The sequence below is a fragment of the Oncorhynchus keta genome, chromosome 2 (assembly GCF_023373465.1).
Source record: "Oncorhynchus keta strain PuntledgeMale-10-30-2019 chromosome 2, Oket_V2, whole genome shotgun sequence".
Classification (NCBI taxonomy): domain Eukaryota; kingdom Metazoa; phylum Chordata; class Actinopteri; order Salmoniformes; family Salmonidae; genus Oncorhynchus; species Oncorhynchus keta.
In genome coordinates this window covers 19,540,427-19,563,891 of record NC_068422.1, presented here as the reverse complement: position 1 = coordinate 19,563,891, position 23,465 = coordinate 19,540,427, and the positions used below count along the sequence as shown (strand labels likewise).

The 23,465-nt window shown below is 40.5% G+C and overlaps 1 protein-coding gene across 4 annotated transcripts in view; it reads left to right on the top strand.

The window, feature by feature from the left end:
• The window catches only part of LOC118397477 (dual specificity mitogen-activated protein kinase kinase 6), a 56,169-nt gene extending 39,505 nt beyond the window's left edge, over positions 1-16,664 (top strand). For 2 of the 4 annotated variants that reach the window (XM_035792253.2, XM_035792260.2), the window contains exons 2-12: positions 24-87; positions 4,551-4,599; positions 6,023-6,136; positions 6,391-6,510; positions 8,161-8,277; positions 9,484-9,535; positions 10,659-10,786; positions 11,680-11,757; positions 13,648-13,787; positions 15,158-15,203; positions 15,509-16,664. In XM_035792253.2, coding sequence (XP_035648146.1) covers positions 24-87; positions 4,551-4,599; positions 6,023-6,136; positions 6,391-6,510; positions 8,161-8,277; positions 9,484-9,535; positions 10,659-10,786; positions 11,680-11,757; positions 13,648-13,787; positions 15,158-15,203; positions 15,509-15,586 — 986 coding nt within the window. In that variant the 3' untranslated portion in view covers positions 15,587-16,664. Of the gene's footprint in view, positions 1-23; positions 88-4,550; positions 4,600-6,022; positions 6,137-6,390; positions 6,511-8,160; positions 8,278-9,483; positions 9,536-10,658; positions 10,787-11,679; positions 11,758-13,647; positions 13,788-15,011; positions 15,204-15,508 lie in introns of all 4 variants that reach the window. The other 2 variants (XR_008074127.1, XM_035792270.2) reach the window with 2 other exon arrangements.
• The last annotated feature ends 6,801 nt before the right edge of the window (positions 16,665-23,465 follow it).

Sequence of the window (23,465 nt, the reverse complement as noted above, 5' to 3'; positions counted from 1 at the left end):
TTGCTGTCCTTTCTGTTTCCCAGGTAAGAGGAAGCCGGTGCTCTCGCTCTCCAAGGACGTGTTTGAGCAGCCTCCTGCTGCTGCCGCGTAAGGCTTTCAGTCTTTATCTGCTTTATGACAACTCTTTGTGTATTCCAACACTGTTATTCCCCTTGTGTAATTACAAAAAACACTCACTATGCAATTAAAATGTGGTTACTAAAGTAGCCTAATAGTACCAAAATTGTATTACCATGTCGTTACTAGTGTAATTACAATGTTACCTGAGTACAAAGGTACAAGAGCAACTTAATATATTAGTATAATGTGTTCCCCTGTTTTTTATGATACATGATAATATGAATGTCTTGTTTTGCACACTTTGTACAAAATAATAAAATGCAGGACGACAGGATCTTTATAAAACGTAGTTATACTTTATTAACTAAACTCTGGTGTAACAGATGTGATTGTATTCTCTTTTGCGTTGTGTACTACGTAAAAGGTCATGTATTGGTCCCAGTTGCTCTGTCATAGAATGAGCACAAGATGTGTGACATGCACCAAGATGACTGCTGTAGCATAGATCGCCTGCACAGAATTATCAGACTGGGGAAAAATCACTAATATACTCTACCGGTCAAAAGTTTTAGAACACCTACTCATTGAAGGGTTATTCTTTATTTTTTACTATTTTCTACATTGTAGAATGTGAAGACATAAAACCTATGACATAACACATGGATTCATGTAGTAAATATGTTTTATATTTGAGATTCTTCAAATAGCCACCCTTTGCCTTAATGACAGCTTTGCACACTTTTGGCATTCTCTCAACCAGCTTCATGAGGTAGTCACCTGGAATGCATTTAAATTAACAGGTGTGCCTTTTTAAAAGTTAATTTATGGAATTTTCTTGCAAATCAGTTGTGTTGTGACAAGGTAGGGGGGTATACATGGCAAGAACAGCTCAAATAAGCAAACTGAAACAGTCCATTACTTTAAGACATGAAGGTCAGTTAATCCGGAACATTTAAAGAACTTTAAATGTTTTTTCAAGTTCAGTCGCAAAAACCAAGCGCTATGATGAAACTGGCTCTCAGGAGGACCGCCATAGGAATGGAAGGCCCAGAGTTACCTCTGCTGCATAGGATAAGTTCATAAGAGTTACCAGTGTCAGAAATTGCAGCCTAAATAAACGATTCACAGAGTTCAAGTAACAAACACATCTCAACATCAACTGTTCAGAGGAAACTGTGTGAATCAGGCCTTCAGGGTCAAAATGCTGCAAAGAAACCACTAAAGGACACCAGTAAGAAGAGATTTGCTTGGACCAAGAAAACCGAAATGTGTCCTATGGTCTGGTGTTCAAATTGGAGATTTTTGGTTCCAACCGCCGTGTCTGTGAACGAATGACCTCTGCATGTGTCTTTCCCACCGTAAAGCATGGTGGTAATATGGTGTGGGGGCGCTTTGCTGGTGACACTGATTTTTATTTACAATTCAAGACACACTTAACCAACATGGCTACCACAGCATTCTGCAGCGATACACCATCCCATCTGGTTTGGGCTATCTTTTTTTTTTAAATTTTTTTTTTTAAGGGAACTCCTTCAAGACTGTTGGAGAAGCATTCCAGTTGAAGCTGGTTGAGAGAATGCCAAGAGTGTGCAAATCTGTCATCAAGGCAAAGGGTGGCGATTTGAAGATTCTCGAATGTAAAATATATTTTGATTTAACACGTTCTTGGTTACTACATGATTCCATTTGTTATTTCATAGATTTGATGTGTTCACTATTCTACATACAATGTGTAAAATATTAACCAAAAGGTGTTCTAAAACTTTTGACCAGTAGTGTAACTATAAAAAAAACACTGTATTGAGCACATAAGAGATGGCTGCTGTAGCATGAATCTGACATGCACCAAGATGGCTGCTGTAGCATGAATCTGACATGCACCAAGATGGCTGTTGTAGCATGAATCTGACATGCACCAATTTAACGAGGCAAGAACAAATTCTTATTTTCAATGACAGCCTAGGAACAGTGGGTTAACTGCATGTTCAGAGACAGAACGACCTTGCCAGCTCGGGGGTTTGAACTTGCAACCTACCGGTTACTAGTCCAACGCTCTAACCACTAGGCCACCCTGGCGCTCCAGCTGACATGCACCAAGATTGCTTCAGTAACATGGATCTGACATGCACCAAGATTGCTGCAGTAACATGGATCTGACATGCACCAAGATTGCTGCAGTAACATGGATCTGCTGCAGTAACATGGATCTGACATGCACCAAGATTGCTTCAGTAACATGGATCTGACATGCACCAAGATTGCTGCAGTAACATGGATCTGCTGCAGTAACATGGATCTGACATGCACCAAGATTGCTGCAGTAACATGGATCTGACATGCACCAAGATTGCTGCAGTAACATGGATCTGACATGCACCAAGATTGCTTCAGTAACATGGATCTGACATGCACCAAGATTGCTTCAGTAACATGGATCTGACATGCACCAAGATTGCTGCAGTAACATGGATCTGACATGCACCAAGATTGCTTCAGTAACATGGATCTGCTGCAGTAACATGGATCTGACATGCACCAAGATTGCTTCAGTAACATGGATCTGCTGCAGTAACATGGATCTGACATGCACCAAGATTGCTGCAGTAACATGGATCTGACATGCACCAAGATTGCTGCAGTAACATGGATCTGACATGCACCAAGATTGCTTCAGTAACATGGATCTGCTGCAGTAACATGGATCTGACATGCACCAAGATTGCTGCAGTAACATGGATCTGACATGCACCAAGATTGCTTCAGTAACATGGATCTGCTGCAGTAACATGGATCTGACATGCACCAAGATTGCTTCAGTAACATGGATCTGCTGCAGTAACATGGATCTGACATGCACCAAGATTGCTGCAGTAACATGGATCTGCTGCAGTAACATGGATCTGACATGCACCAAGATTGCTGCAGTAACATGGATCTGCTGCAGTAACATGGATCTGACATGCACCAAGACGGTTGCTGTAGCATGGATCTGCAGCAAGAAAAAACTACCATGTATGAATCATGAGCTAAATACTACCACCATGACTTCAACAGAGCATGCTAGCTAATCGCTCATACAGCAATCATGTCAAAATGCATGGCTGGAATGACGTCAAACTGTATATTATGCATGTGTTGAACACGTAAACATCGTAAATATGAAAACAGAACACAGCACTTCAGAACATGACCTACTGCCTGCACAGAATTATCGGGCTGGAAATAATTTGTTGGAGATCTCCCCATATCTGTAAGCGCAGCCAATGACATTACACCTTATTGAAGTCTGACTTGAACCTACCAAGTGAAATACATAAACATTAAATACACATTTTTGCAAGTGGCAAGTTGAACCATAAATAACCACTTTACACTGGTATGTTCGTGTCTCCGGCCATGATGAACTGCAATAACCTCACGACCTGGTTGGTGTTAACCAATCATAGCACAGTATGATATAACAGCAGAATGCAACCGACTTTTTTGATTTTAAGTATGTTTCACATGAATTTACAGGATACAATGCTGCTAAATCAACTTAATGATCCTAAAGATGATCCATGAATAATGAGGATAGAGGAGGCTAGTTAGAGATGACCTTTGGATGCGTTCACATACTGTTATATTTGGCGCAATGTCCCAGTGAATATTGTTGATGGAGCACATTTTCACTGTCAAAGAGAAGATAACTCTGGACTAATGCTCAGTTATATTAACATTTAGGCTACATGCAGTTATTCACATGAAATGTGTAAATCATAATGAATTAATGCATACCAGGGTTGGGGTCCATTCTGAATTGAGTTACAACTTGCTCTAATTTCAATTAAATTATTGAATTAGAATATCATTGGAATTTGTTTTAAAGAAATGGCTTATTTATTCTACACGCCACCAAATGAATGTTTATTTTGACATATGGTCAGCAATGCCATGCAGCATAAGGTTGAAACGTTTAATTTTTAAAGCTCAATTTAAACCATTTGAAATTTGAGGTCTGGAAACATTCCAGGATCATGTTTCGGGTTGTCCATAATAATGAATAATTCCCTTAACGTTTTTAAGTATCAGAAGATGAAAAAATCCCAGAATGCATTGGATCGAACACTGCATTATGCAAGGGAACAATCTAACATGACAAATCTTGACAAAGAAGAAAAATACAGTGACATCTGAATTACAATCTAATGAATATTTGAAATGGTATGTGTATTTTTTGCATTAAGTGGCATATCCTTTCGATAAACTATTTGTCAAGTGAATGAGACTCATGGTTCACCTCTCAGTTGAATTAGTTTAAATTATTTACATTTTACTTCAATTCACATTTTCTGCATCTTGTGGGGTGTGGCCAATTCATTGTCTGAATTAAATGAATATAAATATATTAATTTAATTCAGAAATTCCAAATGTACCCCAACCCTGAAGAATACAGAACATGATGTACATTAACTGTTTTTTTGTATCCTAACAACTGTCTACCTTACAGACCCCCAAGAGATTTGGATTCGAAAGCTTGTGTGACCATCGGAGAGAAGGTACCTCATCTAGTTAATGATCAGTATGCTTCTCTTACTGTCTCTCACATTCTTACCTTTCGTCTACCACTGTTCTTTCTCACACATGTTCCTTTGACAAAACCTTCATATAAAACTGAAGAACTTACATAAACATGTGTTTTTACATCTGTGTATAGTTGTTCAAACCTCTGTATACTTTAGGTTGAGTTAGATCCTCTGTCTGTGGTCTGGATGCAGAAAGCTGAAAGCTTGGCTCAATTAAGGGTCTGTGAGCCGTAAAGAACGGCCTAACAAACATTATGACCCAGATTGAACACTTCTGATTGTAGGCAGACTGGAATGTGCTTTACTGCCTGACGGGCAGTAAAAATATTTATTTTAAACTCATCAAATAAGTGGAATTTTCCATTGGCAAAGATGCAAGGTTTTTTTGTCTTACAATATAGCCTGAAGTCAAAGTCAGGGCAGCAATTTATTTTTTGGTTCTTGTATAAAGTGTAAGAAAACAAATGGTCCCATGATTTACGTAAACTTTTCATTCAGATGAAAAGGGGCATTTGTGGTGTCTTTGGACTCAACCCATCAACTCCTTAGAAGAGACTATATACAGTATTTAGTGTTTCAATGTTCAAGGATTTCCATGTTGATAAAAAACTGGTTGGAGTAGATGTTTACACAAAGACGTAGCTCAGAGCAAAGCAGCACTCTCAAATAAAGAGAATAAGAGATACTCCCACTTAAAATGGGACCCCGTATGTTGGTAGATTAGGATTTAGTCTTTCTTTTCGTGTTTGTCGCTCTCTGTTTCTGTTTGTTTGCACAAAATGAGGATTGGGTACCAAAAACCCCAATGACCTCTTGTGACTTAATATTTGTATCCCTCTTTTTGTATACCTATAATTTAGCCCACCTATAATTTAGCCCAAACAACTACCTATTTCCCAACTGTATTTAATTTATTTATTTATTTTGCTCCTTTGCACCCCATTATTTTTATTTCTACTTTGTACATTCTTCCATTGCAAAACTACCATTCCAGTGTTTTACTTGCTATATTGTATTTACTTTGCCACCATGGCCTTTTTTGCCTTTACCTCCCTTCTCACCTCATTTGCTCACATTGTATATAGACTTGTTTATACTGTATTATTGACTGTATATTTGTTTTACTCCATGTGTAACTCTGTGTCGTTGCATCTGTCGAACTGCTTTGCTTTATCTTGGCCAGGTCGCAATTGTAAATGAGAACTTGTTCTCAACTTGCCTACCTGGTTAAATAAAGGTGAAATATATATATATATTTTTTAATTCAATGAATACTTCAAGTATGGGAGAAGTAAGGGAAGGAAGGGAGATTTTTACCCAGTCTTGCTCTCTCTCATTACATCACCGTGTTTTAATCCAGCCTGACATGGCACTCTCCCCTGTCTGTCCTGTGCAGAACTTTGTGGTGAAGGCCGATGACCTGGAGCAGATCGACGAGCTGGGAAGAGGGGCGTATGGTGTGGTGGACAAGATGAGGCACATGCCCAGTGGCTTGATCATGGCAGTGAAGGTATGTGAGATTTGATGATGTAATTGATGTTCACTTTCAGGAGATCTAGATCAGGTTACTATATAGCAAAAGCACTTATACAGGCAGCCTAATTCTGGTATTTTGACCAATCAGGTCAGTTATTTTGCCAATAATTGGGCAAAAGATCAGAATTGGGCTGCCTTTGTTAACACAGCCATAGTGACAGCTGTTGATGTAATACGTTTGTTGGATGGATGGACTTGATTTTTGATGACCTTTCGCTCCCGCCCTAGAGGATCCGTGCCACAGTGAACACCCAGGAACAGAAGAGACTGCTGATGGACCTGGACATCTCAATGAGGACAGTAGACTGCTTCTACACAGTCACCTTCTACGGCGCACTCTTCAGAGAGGTAACTAGCTACTTTATAACAATAAAACTTAGACATTATAGGGTGTTTTTCTTAAACCCAGATACGCTTTACAATAAACAGCCTATTTGTTTCTTTTGTCGCCATACGTTTTTACAATTGCAAAAGTTACTCTATGGGGTTCTCCTACTGACCTAGTTTATTCCTATAAGGAACATACGCTTCCTACAATGTCATTACAAAGATATCAGAGGACAGAGCCTTGCAGATATGCTGTTAAGTATATTGGCACCCTTGCAATTTCAAACGGAGTGCAATCAATCAGAATGTTCTGTTTTTCTCTTTTTAAAACAGGCTATTTTTACCCTGTCAACAAATAAAATGAGGATTCCTCAAGGGTTCTATGGTAAGGGGGATTGTTCTATGTGGTGCAATAATGACTAAAATAACCCTTTGAACTCTTTAATGGTTCTTTGCAATTCAGGAAAAGTGTTGTTTCATCTTTGAGTTATAATTCAAATGTGGCTCATTGAGAGTATTTTGAGGCTTGCTTTGCTCACAGTTCTTTTTGAGCAACCATGAGTGAGTGTCATAATAGTGTCATAATAATTAAAAAATCATGTTAACCACTATTATTGAACACGGATTGAGTCCATGCAACTTATTATGCGGTTTGTTAAGCACATTTTTACTCCTGAATTTAGTTAGGCTTGCCATAATAAAGGGGTTGCATACTTATTGACTCAAGACATTTCAGCTTTTCATTTTTAATTTCTAACATTTTCTACAAACACAATTCCAGTTCACATTGTTATGTTGTGTGTGTATATCAGTGACAAACTCAATTTAATACACTTTAAATTCAGGCTGTTACACAGAAAAATATAGAAAAAGTAAAGGCATGTAAATGCTTTCTGAAGGCACTGTATATAGCACCAAAAAGGATAAATTAGGATAAATTACACTTGCCAAGAATCACTTGTCTCCAACCAAATTAGAATGTTAAAAAAAAAAATTGGCCAGAACATTTTTGACTTTGTGGCCAGTTGTTAATTAAACAAATACAAGTGTAAACAAAAAACGTTTTTTTTTTTTAATTGAAACTTATTTTAGGAGAAACAGTGAATTGTGCATCGGTGCCAATATATTTGGCCCCATCTGTATGTGCATAGAGGCAGGTACCGAGTTACTATCTTAGTCCTCTTCCTAACTATATGGAACATAAGGCTTCCTACACTGCCATTTCAGCCTTGATTTATACAATGACAGAGTACAATGATGTGCTGCCATTCAGACCGGTACCATAGAGATGTGGGAGGGCATTGCTTTTTATGTTGAAGTCAACATAAACAAATAAGAATTCCAGATTTTTCTGATGTAGTTGTCTTCCTCCTAAAGAGAAGAGCGTTCCACAGGATATCCCTCCACAGCAGAGCACATTGGAAAAAGCTCTTTCCTGTTAGTCGAACCGTGTGTCAGGAATGTGGTCCGACTCTGTTGTGTTTTTCCAATCCCTCCCTCAACCGCTTTCTCCATCTTTCTGTCTTCCCCTCTTTCCATTTCTTTTTCTCTCTATCGCCAATCTCTGTACCCCTCTATCCATCTCCCCCTTTCGACTCCCTCCATCTCTCCATCTGTACATCATACTGTATCCTCCACTATATGAAAGATTGCCCCTTGTTATGTAATCAGGGTGATGTGTGGATCTGTATGGAGCTGATGGACACTTCTCTGGATAAATTCTACAAGCAGGTGATAGATAAAGGCATGACCATCCCCGAGGACATACTGGGAAAGATGGCTGTCTCGGTGAGTAGGACTAGGGCGCAGGGGACGATTTGGATTGGGCCCATGTACAATCATACTGGTAGAAGTTTCACCATATTGCTTATACCAATCAAATCCTCTCAGATCTCCACAAATGCATAGGGCATAGAGTGTAGGTGATGATTTGGGATTATTTGATAAAAGCATGCGTTTTCTTTATGTTCCATATTTGAAATGCAAGAGAGGCCATACATTGAGAGAGGATTATAGGTGTAATTTAGATGTTGTCCACAAGATGGCAGCAGTGTGTGCAAAGTTTCCGACTGATCCAGTGAAGAATTACATCACTACACAATATTTTGTATCAATATAAATTCGGTGAATTTATGAATGTTCAAGTACATAACTATAGAGAACATACAAACATGCTATGGTAATAAACAATTGAAGATTACACACTCCCAGGAATGTCATACATGATGGATCATTAGTATCCCTACAGAATACACAATAACCTTCACACATGTAGATGGTTGCTCGGGGTGGGTGTGGAGCCAGAGACAACAGTGGGGTCAAACTGTAGAACCCAGTTCCTACATTTGAATATACAAAACGATGCTACATTTTATCTCTGGGACCCTCAGGATGACAAATCAGAGCAAGATTACTGAATTTAAGTACATTATTTACCTTCAGAGTTGAATGTATCAAACCATTTTCCGTGAGAAGTGTTTTGTTGTGTTCTATCCTCAAACAATAATGTTTTTGCTGTAATAGCTACTGTAAATTGGATACTGCAGTTTGATTAACATGAATTTAAGCTTTCTGCCCATATAAGACATGTCTATGTCCCTGAAAGTTGGCAGTTTTTTTACAATGACACATTATTGCATATTGAGCAACAACTGTCCCGGTTTAGGGACACCAGTCTCGTAGAGGTTAATTCATATGAGTAGGACTAAAGTTATCAGTCAGCCTAGAGACCAAGATGAATAATACATGGGTTGATTATGTGTAGGAATATACAGTATATTATGAACGTATTGTTGTCAGATCAGTCCGTCTCTAGACAAAGAGGAATAGCCTATTACTGTACGTGGGTATACATGTAGTGGACTAAATGTGTTCATTCATGCTAGATGCTTAATATAATAAGAATGAATAAATAATAGATGCAACCATATGGATTCCCCTATCTCCTCTTTCTGCTGGTGTTCTGTTCTTATGTTCTAATCTCCCTGGTTACAGGTAGTGAAGGCTCTGGAACATCTGCACAGTAACCTGTCAGTGATCCACCGAGGTAACATCAGAGTTAAATAAAATGTTTTATATTAAAATATGTATATGTTACTGCCAGAAATAAAGGAAACACTTGAGTAAATGATGGATACAAAGTATGTTGTGGTTCCTGAGTTAATTAAGCAATTAACATCCCATCATGCTTAGGGTCACGTTTAAAGGGTATGTGTATATGTGTCTCAGTCCCCAGATCTCAACCCAATTGAACACATAGGGAGATTCTGGAGCAGCGCTTGAATGTTTTCCACCATCATCAAAACACTAAATGATGGAACTTCTCGTGGAAAAATGGTGTCGCATCCCTCCAATAGAGTTTCAGACACTTGCAGAATCTATGCCACGGTGCATTGAAGCTGTTCTGGCGCCTTGTGGTGACCCAATGCCCTAATAAGACACGATGTTGGTGTTTCCTTTATTTTGGCAGTTACCTGTATTATGCATATCTATGGGGTACACCTTAAAATAGTTGGACTAGTGTCCATCCTTTAAAACCATGTCTCACCAAAGGTCAAAGACTCTATTTCTTGTGTCTAAAACCTCAGTGTTCCATGCGTCTGTTTCTGTATTAACATTGCATGTAGTAATTTAAGATGATTGCAGGTTACTAAAATAAAGTGAAAACTGTGCCTAGCCAGCAACCACAGTCCTGCTGCAAATGTGTTTTGAGGGCTGTGTGTTTGAGACTGTTATCTGCTTCCCAGTTCTGTCACTGTGGCTAACTGACTCGGCAGATTAAATCAGTGATGACCCTGTTTCTCTTTTACTTCCGTCACACACCTCTGTCTCTTCCATATCTCTTTCCTTCTCTCTCTTCTCTCTTCTCTCTCTCTCTCTCTCTCTCTCTCTCTCTCTCTCTCTCTCTCTCTCTCTCTCTCTCTCTCTCTCTCTCTCTCTCTCTCTCTCTCTCTCTCTCTCTCTCTCTCTCTCTCTCTCTCTCTCTCTCTCTCTCTCTCTCTCTCTCTCTCTCTCTCTCTCTCTCTCTCTCTCTCTCTCTCTCTCTCTCTCTCTCTCTCTCTCTCTCTCTCTCTCTCTCTCTCTCTCTCTCTCTCTCTCTCTCTCTCTCTCTCTCTCTCTCTCCTCTATATCCTTCCATCTCCTCTTTTTCTCCCCTCTCTCTCCCTCAGATGTGAAGCCATCAAATGTATTGATCAACACACAGGGCCAGGTGAAGATGTGTGACTTTGGGATCAGTGGTTACCTGGTTGACTCCGTGGCCAAGACCATAGACGCCGGCTGCAAGCCCTACATGGCGGTAAGTGGGTGTGTGGTAGGAGAGGTATAGGGGTTTTAAAAGATATACAAAATAGATGTCTACTCAGTAAAATCAAACTATTAAGGATTTAGGCTTAAAGATGCTCATGAGCCAAAACAGGTCCCCAAAACTGTTGGACAGCTGTGTATGTCATCCAATTCCTATGATATGTTATGTCCTGCAAAAATACTATGAAAATTAATACATTTCCTACAATTCACATGACCTATTACGAATTCCAATTCATACAATATGTTACTTTAAAAAATATGTTTTTTTATACATTTAACCTTTATTTAACTAGGCAAGTCAGTTAAGAATAAATTATTATTTACAATGACGGCCTACACCGGTCAAACCCGGACGACGCTGGGCCAATTGTGCACCACCCTTTGGGCCTCCCAATCACGGCCGGTTGTGATACAGCCTGGAATCGATCCAGGGTGTCTAGGGATGCCTCAAGCACTGAGATGCAGTGCCTTAGACGACTGCGTCACTCGGGAGCCCAAATGCTGGCTCAGTGAATAACTGTTTACAGAACAGAGATATGATACATTATGTTAATGAATTATTGTACAAGTTTGACTGAGCTGACTGCTTGCTGCCTGTATGTTTAAGTGCTACAGGTCTCTATGTTATGTCATTAGCCATGCCCTTTAATAACCACGGTTAGCTTTTAACTGCTGTGTGTCCACAGAGCCTTTGATTGGCTGAGCAATTTAAGGCCTGGTAGCACTCCGAGAACAGAATGGGTTGTGTGTGTTTGAGGTACAGATGATGGGGGGGAGTTTGGGTCGTCTAGGACAACTAATGTTAGTTTGCAATACTAAAGTGATATTATCCGGGTCGTGCGTGCGTGCGTGCGTGCGTGCGTGTGTGGTTCTGTCCCCCAGCCAGAGAGGATCAACCCAGAGATTAATCAGAAAGGCTACAACGTCAAGTCTGACATTTGGAGTTTAGGAATCACTATGGTGAGTCTCTATTCAAATTTTTACTTATGCAGATTATTCATTTATAATTATAAAAAAAGTGATTATTACACTAGTAGGCCTATATTATATTTATTAATGCTACAGTAACCACAGATTAAATGTTTTATTTTAGTTTTCCTGGGTGACATTTTGTACATTGCTAGTAATAGTCATAAGTGAAGATAAAAAAGTTATATTGAACTTTAAAAAATTATTGTTTACATTTACATTTACATTTAAGTCATTTAGCAGACGCTCTTATCCAGATAGAACATGTTTTTCATGTTCAAGAAAAGCTTTGTCTTTCAGTGAAACATGATGACCCTCTACTGCTCTGCTCCAGGAGAGCTGTTACATATTCCTCTCTCTCATTTGCACATCCTAAATTCTATCACACCCAATAACAGTTTGGTGTCAAAAGAACGTGATGGTCCTCCAGCTGCCAATGGTAGTTTTCAGAAATGTAACTGTCTAGGGCAGGGGTATTCAACTCCTAACCTCCGGAGACTGCTGGTTTTCTCTTCTACCTGATAATTAATTGCACCCGCCTGGCGTCCAAGGTCTAAACCGGTGCCGATTAGAGGAGAACAATGAAAAAACACAGTGGAACTGTATTCAAGGTCCAGAGTTGAATTGAGGGGTCTAATGTCACAAATCACCCCATTTCTGGCGTCTAACGACAGAATCTTTAGCTTAGTGCATTTTATGTACAACAATACAATGCTGCATTTTATGTACAACAATACAATGCTGCATTTTATGTACAACAATACAATGCTGCATTTTATGTACAACAATACAATGCTGCATTTTATGTACAACAATACAATGCTGCATTTTATGTACAACAATACAATGCTGCATTTTATGTACAACAATACAATGCTGCATTTTATGTACAACAATACAATGCTTCATTTTATGTACAACAATACAATGCTTCATTTTATGTACAACAATACAATGCTTCATTTTATGTACAACAATACAATGCTGCATTTTATGTACAACAATACAATGCTTCATTTTATGTACAACAATACAATGCTTCATTTTATGTACAACAATACAATGCTTCATTTTATGTACAACAATACAATGCTTCATTTTATGTACAACAATACAATGCTGCATTTTATGTACAACAATACAATGCTTCATTTTATGTACAACAATACAATGCTGCATTTTATGTACAACAATACAATGCTGTATTCCTGCATTGCACCTTCATTACTAGGTCGCGTCATGCCATTGTTTTGAATGTTCTAAAGCCACCCTCTACTGGTGACGCAATACTGGTGCCCTAAAGTCGTGATAATCCCAGTCATTCTGGGCGGAGGCTAACGACTGTTTAGTGTAAATTACACTACAGTGCCTGGAAATATGATTATATTGCTAAAGTAGTCAAATGTTTAGTAGGAAACAACTTTGCCAGCATTATCATGTTGTCAAATTTACTTTCGACATACGGCAATATTGTCATTAGCCAGCAAAATTCCTCAAAAATAGCTAGCAATGCTAACGTTAGCTATCTTAAATCAGGTGACCTCTCGATCTTAGCTAACTAGCTACCGTTATACTGCATCGAAAGTCAATCTGGCGACATCAAAATGATGGCAAAAGGTTTTCCTACTAATTATTTGCCTCCTTTTGAATGGCATTGTATTTCCAAGCCACTGTAATGCATTTAGGATGAAATGCTCATCAGCGCTCATTGACGATGCATTGAGTAGAATGCTCAGTTGCTCATCAGTAGAAAACAAACGTTCAAAATAATATTGTGACGAAACATGCAACCCATGAATAGCCTGCCCTCTAGCAGTGCCCTGTGATATAACTGTGCCCTGTCATCTCATTCCCTGTCATATCTTGTGCCCCCCTCTTCAGATTGAGCTGGCCATCTTGCGTTTTCCCTATGACTCGTGGGGCACCCCTTTCCAGCAGCTGAAGCAGGTGGTGGAGGAACCATCCCCCCAGCTTCCTGCTGACCAGTTCTCCCCTGAGTTTGTTGACTTCACCTCTCTGTGGTACGTTCTCCTCTCCTGTAAAGCTAGCCTGGTCCCAGATCTGTTTGGGCTGTCTTTCCAAGTCTATGGATGGTCGTTGTTATGTTTGTCATGATAGCAACAATTGGATTTGGCAAGACATCAGAAGCAGATCTGGGACCAGGCTTACCTGTACATAATTTAGGCCCTACAAAAGTGTTGTCAATGTCAGTTATGTCAGTATTTTCTTTCTGTACTTTGCCTCGTCTAATTCCACTCAAGGTCTTTGGCTATTGTATGAGTCCTACTTGAGCGCTTGCTGGATTGAGACTCACAAGTGAATTTCTCTTGACAATTTTTCCAGTTGTTGTTGTAATAGCCACAAGTACTTTATGACCAGGACAGAATGTGATGCATGTGCCTGGGTTCCAGAGACTAGGCTACCCTCTGTGGAATGTGTCTAAATGTATATTCTCACCGGCCTGTTATGTCTACCGCGCACTGTTAGGCCTCCACAACAATTATTTCATATCTACTCATGCCATTTTTCCCTTCACACAACCCTAAAAGGTTTTACATTTATTTTACATGTAGGCCTACAGTACAGAAGATAAATGACATTTTTCCCACCATAAAACCTTGCTAATGGTCATCTTGGTCTGTTGTGTTGTACAATGTAGGCCCTAGTTTTTCAGTTTTATGGCTGTCCGAAATGGGAACGTATTACCTGCAGCAGGGATGAGCAACTTTGATCTGGGTGGGGGCCACACAATCTGAACTAATCACGAGGGGCCGGAACTAGCCCTTTGGGAGCCCCCACCTTGTGAGCAAAAGATTTTAGCAGCCTCCCTCTTGACAGCGGAGAGAAAAAAATGTAAGATTTAAAGTTAAGTTCCTGCATTTAGACATGGGGCGTAGAGAAAATGTTGCCATTTTAAAGCAAGTTTGCTGCAATTCTACACTTTTTGCCATGGGGCAGAGAAGATTTTGGATTTTTATAACTAATTTCATATGTTTTTTATAACTAATTTCATATGTTTCTACTCATCGTGCCATGATAATTTGTTTCAGTTTTACAGCTAATTTCCTGCAATTCTACTCATTTTGCCATACTGCTATAAATGTTTGCAGTTTTGAATATGAAATCTGTGTGAGAATGATTAACAAAATAAATGCCCCCGATCAGTAATTTGACCATGATTACGAGAAGTTTAGTTAGCTGGCTAGATGAATTTACCAATCTTTGGGTTTTTACTCCGTTGACAGGTCCATGTCCGCTTGCAGCTGATTCAATCTGGAGTAGAGTGGAGTGGGAGACACATTACCAGATATGAGTCATCTAACAGTATCTCTATATGAATCATAGACATTGCAGTTGTAATCCTTTCTCTCATTGCCCTTTTCATTCGCAGCTTAAAGAAAAATTCCAAAGAGCGGCCAAACTACCCAGAACTCATGGTGAGTGTGTTTTGAACTTTGGAGATGTCTTATTATTTAGTTACACACTTTATTTAAACTCTAAGAAATGTTCAATACAAAGTGAATGTGAGCATGTCCTCTTCCATTACTAACAGTTGACCACTAGATGGCAGACTTAATCCACTAATAAGTAATAATCTTCCCACTTAATTTATATCCAATCAATGCTATTGATTATATATCTAACTTTTGTTGAGTATATTCTTTTTATACTTTATTTGATTTTACATGAATCACTTAAACTGTCTCATTTATTTTCTTATCTTTTCTTCTCTTCATCCCAGCAACATCCTTTTTTCATCTCCCACGAATCCAAAGAGACTGACGTGGCTTGCTTTGTCAAGGTCATCCTCGGGGACTGATCTAAGACAACGCTCTGACCAATTGCCACAGGGGGAGGCGGGCCTTTTTAAAAAAAGCACCAATCGCAAACCCTGTTACCTGCGGGACTCCACAACGCCTCCCCAGTTCCCGACCCCTCCCTCTGGCACAGATACAAATGGACAGTAGAGGAACTCCGAGGAGATGAATGATGCCCAACCATGTTGGAGGAATGAGGAGTTAGCCTTAAGGCCTCAAGGCCCTCACATATAAGATATAGGCAGTGGGGCAACGTGTAATTTACTGTTGTTTTGAGGATTGGAGGGCCGGGCCATATGTAATCTGGATTAATTTAACTGTATGAAATGCGACTCTCGCCGATTCTAATTTTTGTCCCACCCTTGTTACTGTACTAGACCCACTGCTCAAACAGTGATTTGGATGTTAGTGAATTTAGGAACATGTGGATTATGCCCTGTGCTATCGGTCAATCTCTAATATATTTTTAAACCTGGTGTGAAAACATAAAACAGAGTTTTAAAAACAACTAAAAGTGATAAATATACATATATATAATCTAAATGTTTGTATTATACTCAAAGAAAGTTGCATTGGTTTACTAATAGACTGCACATGTACAGAACATATCTACTATATAATGAGTGGGTTTCAGTCCCCTTAGATAAACAGAGAGATTCAAATTCTATGACTGTCCAATGGTTGAGCTGTAGACCGCTAGACAGGCTGGAGGCCTCAGTCAGAACTGCAATGGGTTCTTCAAAGTATGTTACTGCAGTTTGCTCTCAACTGCTCTCTAATGTTGTGGGCTGTGTGTTTGGGTGGGTGGGTGGAAGCCTTCCATGCATGTGTTGTGAGATATATGTGGGCGATGTCATTGTTGTGGGAGGGGTGCATCTAATCCTTCCGAGTCACTTCCTGAATATTCTTCTGTTCAACTCGAATAGAACTGGAGATAAGTTATACAGTTATTATTTTAAAGATATATAGCTTTTATTTATACTGATGAGATACAGTATATTCCATTGTGCTTATTTATTAACTGCTGTTTTTTTTCCCTTTGAAGACTTTACATTAACAATAGAGAACTTTCTTATTTTACTGTTTGTGTGTATTTATTGTGTGTCGCACTTGACAGGTAATGCTGTACTGAAACAGTTACTCATAACACAAGCCTTATACGCTGACTATACATTAAGGACACCTGCTCTTTCCATGACATAGACTGACCAGGTGAAAGCTATGATCCCTTATTGATGCCACTTGTTAAATCCACTTCAATCAGTGTAGATGAGACAATTGAGACATGGATTGTCATAGGGTGAATGGGCAAGACAAAAGTTAAGTTCCTTTGAACGGGTTATGGTAGTAGGTGCCCGGGGGCGCACCGGTTTGTGTCAAGAACTACAATGATGCTGGGTTTATCAGGTGCAGCAGTTTCCAGTGTGTATCAAGAATGGTCCACCCCCCGCCCCCCACACACACACACACACAAAAAAGGCTATCCAGCCAACTTGACACCACTGTGAGAGGCATTGGAGTCAACATCGCCACAGCATCCCTGTGGAACGCTTTTGACACCTTGTACGGTCCATGACCCGACGAATTGAGGCAGTTCTGAGGGTAAACGGGAGTGGGGGTGCAACTCAATATTAGGAAAATGTTCCTAATGTTTAGTATACACGGTGTATGTGCTGCTCTAAAAAGTCAAACAAAAACTGTATTGGTGGTCTCATCTTTATTTACTCAGCATGTGTCCCTTTCTGTCCAATTGGGTAATTTCTGAACAATATTTAGGGGACACCTTTTGGCTCAAGCGCACCACAAGAAGCAAACGATGTAAAGTCTCTTTTGTGCAGTGTCAGCCCCTCCACATTTCTCTACATTATCAAGTTTACTATATCGGCTTAAACACTGTAGGATTATATAAATTCAACATTAGCTTGCATAGGTTACATAATTAGTTTTCTGCGCTTAACCTTTCCCCCACACTTACCAAAACCCAGAATACTTTATAGTAACCCAGGCTACTTAATAACCAATAGGGTCAGCCCCTCCACATTTTTATATATCATCAAATTTACATTACCTTCAGAATGTATTCATTCACACCCCTTGAATTTTTCCGCATTTTGACGTGTTACAGCTTGAGTTTAAATTGGATTGAATTAAGATTTTTTTTGTAACTGGTCTACACACAATACCCCGTAATGTCAAAGTGGAATTTTGTTTTCCCAAATTTGTACAAATTAATACAAATCAAAAATTAAAATGTCTTGACTCAAGTATTCAACACCTTTGTTATGGCAAGCCTGCATAAGTTCAGGAGTAAAAATGTGCTTAATTTAGTTTTTACTCATTCTGTGTGCAATAGTAGCTTTTAACATTTTTTAATGACTCATCTCTACCCCACACATACAATTATCTGTAAGGTCAGTCAGCAGCCTCCTCTGCTTTCAGCACGACAATGACCTAAAACACAAAGCCAAATCTACACTGGAGTTGCTTACTAAGAAGACAGTGAATGTTCCTGAGTGGCTGAGTTACAGTTTTGACTTAAATCTACATGAACATTTTATGGCAAGACTTGAAAATGGTTGTCTAGCAATGATCAACAACCAATTTGACAGAACATTTTAAATAGAATAATGGGCAAATGTTGCATAATCCAGGTGTTAAACTCTTAGACATACCCAGAAAGACTTCCAGCTAACATGTATTGACTCAGGGGTGTGAATACTTATGTAAATGAGATATTTATTTTATTTTCAAAACATTTGCTATAATGTATACATATGTTTTCACTTTGTCATTTTGGGGTACTGTGTATAGTGAGGTACATTATGGGTACTGTGTATATGTGAAGAAAATGCAATAATCCATGTTTAATTCAGGCTGTAACATCAATAGCCTACATCAATGCAAATGCAATTGAAAATCACATCAAGTAGTAAAACTGGCCTCACTGTGATTGATCAGTTTGAAGAAAGAAGTTCAACAAACTGTGGAATAAGTCAAGGGGTATGAATACTTGGGCTGCAGTGTCATTAACTCGCCACTTGCTTGTATACATTGCAAATGTGGCTGTTAATGCACTTACCCTCTGCTAGATTGGGATAGAGGGATACCTAGTCAATTGAATGCATGCAACTGAAATGTGTCTGTCATAATCAACAACCACAGCACCCAGGGGACAGTGGGTTAACTGCCTTGCTCAGAACAGATTTTTAAGTCTGGCGTTCACTAGTGGCTTGATGCTGTGGCAAAAACCATACAACTAATTTACGTGAGTTTTCAAAAACAACAGCATTTCTGAAACTAGACTAGTTTGATGGAATCCTTGGTTGTTGCATTTTGTTTATTGTGGTGGCTGATATTGTATAGTAGGTCATTGTCAATTACTATTGTGCTGCTTTTGTAGAGTGACTGGCAGGATGGATGATGCTTTTGAGTCTCTTTGCCATTACGCAAGTACTCATGTCATCAATATGAAAACTTGAATTGTTATGATCTAGCAGAATGGGAAGGCAGGATCTTACTATGGCTGTTGTGGTAACCGTATTACTGCCACACTGGCAGTCATGAGTCATGACCGCAGTGAAATTCCATGTCACCATTGAGCCACAGTAATCTCTGGACATGCGTTGGTAGTACACAATCCGCTAACCACGCTAATGGCCTGGTACTCAGCGCTCTGTTGTCCCTCTAACCCAGTGGTGTCAAACTCTTTCCATGGAGGGCCTAGTATCTGCTGGTTTTTGGCCTTTCAATTAAGACCTAGACAACCACGTGAGGGGAATTCCTTACTAATTAGTGACCTTAATTCAACAATCAAGTACAAGGGAGGAGTGAAAACCGACAGTCACTTGGGCCTCCATGGAATGAGTTTGACATGTGCTCTAACCACTGACATCAATGCAAATGCAATCAAATCACATCAAATCAAATGTTCTAATCTTATTTGTCATGTGCCGAATACAACAGTGAAATGCTTACATACAAACCCTTTTAACCAACAATGCAGTTAAGAAAATAATTATTCATTTTTTTTAAAGTATGAGATAAGAATAACATAATTATAGAGCAGCAGTAAATAACAATAGTGAGGCTATATACAGGGGGAACTGGTAGAGGGTCAATGTGCGGGGGCACCAGTGTCGAGGTAATTGATGTAATTATGTACATGTAGGTAGATCAAACACATCAAAATAGTTTCATGCTTTTAAAACTCACCTCACTGTGGTTGATCAATTTGAAGAAAGATGTTCAACAACAGGTTGAAACTGAGTGGAAAACATGGTCGTTGTGGATGTTGTTTCAAAGCCTAACACAACGAAATGGAGAACGCTTTCTAAGGTGATGATTAATTCAAAACACCCCTATTATTGGAGCTTATGCACACGCATAGGCCTATATATGAAACCAAGTCCGTGAGAAAAAAACTGGTTCATTGGACTGATTGATTGTGCAGGGCGGCTAACATTTAGCCTACAATTATAGTGAATTTGATTTTGAGTGGCCTTTTCATAATAAATAGGCTGATACATTGCTTTAGCTGCAGAATATCTCACTACTGTATGTTTCCATCTCCTTTCTCGTCTTCATTACTCTCGAGCTGTCACGTTGTTTGTAATAATGATGGTCGGATCAAGGCGCAGAGTACTTCGAGTACAAAACAAAATAAAGTATAAACGAACCGTGATGACAATGCAGTGCGAACAGGCAACTAAACATAAACAATATCCCATAACCCACAGGTGGAAAAAATGCTACTTAAGTATGATCCCCAATTAGAGACAACATACAAATCATCAGCATGGAAAATCAAACCTAGAACCCCACATAGAAAATATAAACTAGAACAAAAAAAACAAATCCCCCCCCCCAAAGGTGCGGACTCCGACCGCAAAACCTGAAACAAAAAGGGAGGGTTAGGGGGAGTGTCTAGTGTCGGCTCTGGTGCAGGACGAAGTACCCGCTCATCCAGCCATGGGCCTTGAAGTTCCGGACCGTGGACCATCTCAGGAGGTTCCGGACCGTGGAACCTCTCAGGAGGGGAACCAGGGAACCGTCACCAGAAGCTCTGGACTGAGGATCTTCGCAGGAAGCCTGGTGCTTGGGGGCGGCACTGGTGGTACCGGGCTAGTGACACGCACCTCAGGGCGAGCGTGAGGAGCAGGCACAGGATGTATTGGACTGGGGAGGCGCACTGGAGGCCTGATGCGTGGGGCCAGTACAGGTGGTACCGGGCTAGTGACACGCACCTCAGGGCGAGCGTGAGGAGCAGGCACAGGATGTATTGGACTGGGGAGGCGCACTGGAGGCCTGATGCGTGGGGCCGGTACAGGTGGCACCGGACTAGTGACACGCACTTCAGGGCGAGTGCGGGGAGGAGGCACACTGGACTGGGGACACGCACTTCAGGGAAAGTGCAAGGAGCAGGTACAGGACGCACCTGACTGGGAAGACGCACTTGAGGGAGAGTGCGAGGAGCAGGAACAGGACGCACCTGACTGGGAAAGCGCACTTGAGTGAGAGTGCAAGGAGCAGGCACAGGACGTACTGGAGACCTGGTGCGTATAGCCGGAAAGTGCGAGGAGCTGGCACAGGACATACTGGGCTGTGAAGGTGCACTGGAGACCTGGTGCGTATAGCCGGCAAGTGCGAGGATCTGGCACAGGACATACTGGGCTGTGAAGGTGCACTGGAGACCTGGTGCGTATAGCCGGAAAGTGCGAGGAGCTGGCACAGGACATACTGGGCTGTGAAGGTGCACTGGATTCCTGGTGCGTATAGCCGGCAAGTGCGAGGAGCTGGCACAGGACATACTGGGCTGTGAAGGTGCACTGGAGACCTGGTGCGTATAGCCGGCAAGTGCGAGGAGCTGGCACAGGACATACTGGGCTGTGAAGGTGCACTGGAGACCTGGTGCGTATAGCCGGCAAGTGCGAGGAGCTGGCACAAGACATACTGGGCTGTGAAGGTGCACTGGAGACCTGGTGCGTATAGCCGGCAAGTGCTAGGAGCTGGCACAGGACATACTGGGCTGTGAAGGTGCACTGGAGACCTGGTGCGTATAGCCGGCAAGTGCGAGGAGCTGGCACAGGACATACTGGGCTGTGAAGGTGCACTGGAGACCTGGTGCGTATAGCCGGCAAGTGCGAGGAGCTGGCACAGGACATACTGGGCTGTGAAGGTGCACTGGAGACCTGGTGCGTATAGCCGGCAAGTGCGAGGAGCTGGCACAGGACATACTGGGCTGTGAAGGTGCACTGGAGACCTGGTGCATACAGCCGACATCAATTGTTCCGTTAAGTGTATAGTGCATACGTATCTTTTTTCCCCTACCCCTGTTCCTGCCTGTTTGATAATGGGCCATTCTAAACTAATATGACATTTTAGTAAAGACAAGATTAAATTGAGGATAGTCTGATAAGTGAAAATATGATCACTTGATGATAAAACAGGGTGTGCAGCCTGAGGCAAGGAACAGAGCCCAAGCTTTTTTTTGCGACTTTCTCAAATCATTAATAGCCTATAGTTGCGTCATGCAGCCCACATATACTTTGATTTCTAAAGTTTCCAAAATAACTCTAAATCTAGCATATATGACCTGTTTAAAATGATCACTATTACGCTGAACATAGCAACTTCATATGCTCACTCGCATATAAAATCATAGAATAATTTTTTTTAAAAGGCACAGGATTTATAAGTATATCTTGTCTGCTAAATTAACTATCCTATAGTCTATGGCATGGCGCACAGCCAGATAACAGTAGGCCAACTCATAATCTACTCTTCTGAAATACATTTTCTTCATAACATAGCATCTTTAGACATGCCTAAAACAAATAACGGATGTATTGTGATGGTGTAAATTAAATAGATTTATTTGACTTGTTTGTGTGGAGGCCTGGAAATACTAAACTTGTGTATGTTAATTAAAGATCAATTGCAGTGAGACTGGCAGTAATTTGCATGACAGTAATCAGCTGACAAAATGTCATGACAGCAACAGCCCTAGGTATTATCGCATTTCAATAATGAAATACACAGTTCTCTGTCAACACATGGTTACCAGGTTGTCAGTTTCTGCTTTTTTAAAATGTATTTTTTATTTCACCTTTATTTAACCAGGTAGACTTGTTGAGAACAAGTTCTCATTAACAACTGCGACCTGGCCAAGATAAAGCAAAGCAGTGCGACACAAACAACAACACAGTTACAAATGGAATTAACAAACATACAGTCAATAATACAATAGAAAAGGTATACAGTGTGTGCAAATGAGGTAGGATAAGGGGGGTGAGGCAGTAAATAGGCCATCGTGGAGAAATTATTACAGTATGGCAAATTAAACACTGGGGTGATAGATGTGCAAAAGATGAGTGTGAAAGTAGCGGCACTGGGGTGCAAAGGAGAAAAATAAATAACAATATGGTGATGAGGTAGTTGGATGGGCTATTTACAGATGGGCTATGTACAGGTGCAGTGAGCTGCTCAGACAGCTAGCTGGTGCTTAAAGCTAGTGAGGGAGATATGAGTCTCCAGCTTCAGTGATTTTTGCAGTTCGTTCCAGTCATTGGCAGCAGAGAACTGGAAGGAAAGGTGGCCGAAGGAGGAATTGGCTTTGGGGGTGATCAGTGAAATATACCTGCTGGAGCGCGTGCTGCGGGTGAGTGCTGTTATGGTGACCAGTGAGCTGAGATAAGGCAGGGATTTACCTAGCAATGACTTATAGATAACCTGGAGCAAGTGGGTTTGGCGACGGATATGAAGCGAGGGTCAGCCAACGAGAGCATACAGGTCGCAGTGGTGGGTAGTATATGGGGCATTGGTGACTAAACGGATTGCACTGTGATAGACTGCATCCGATTTGCTGAGTAGAGTGTTGGAGGC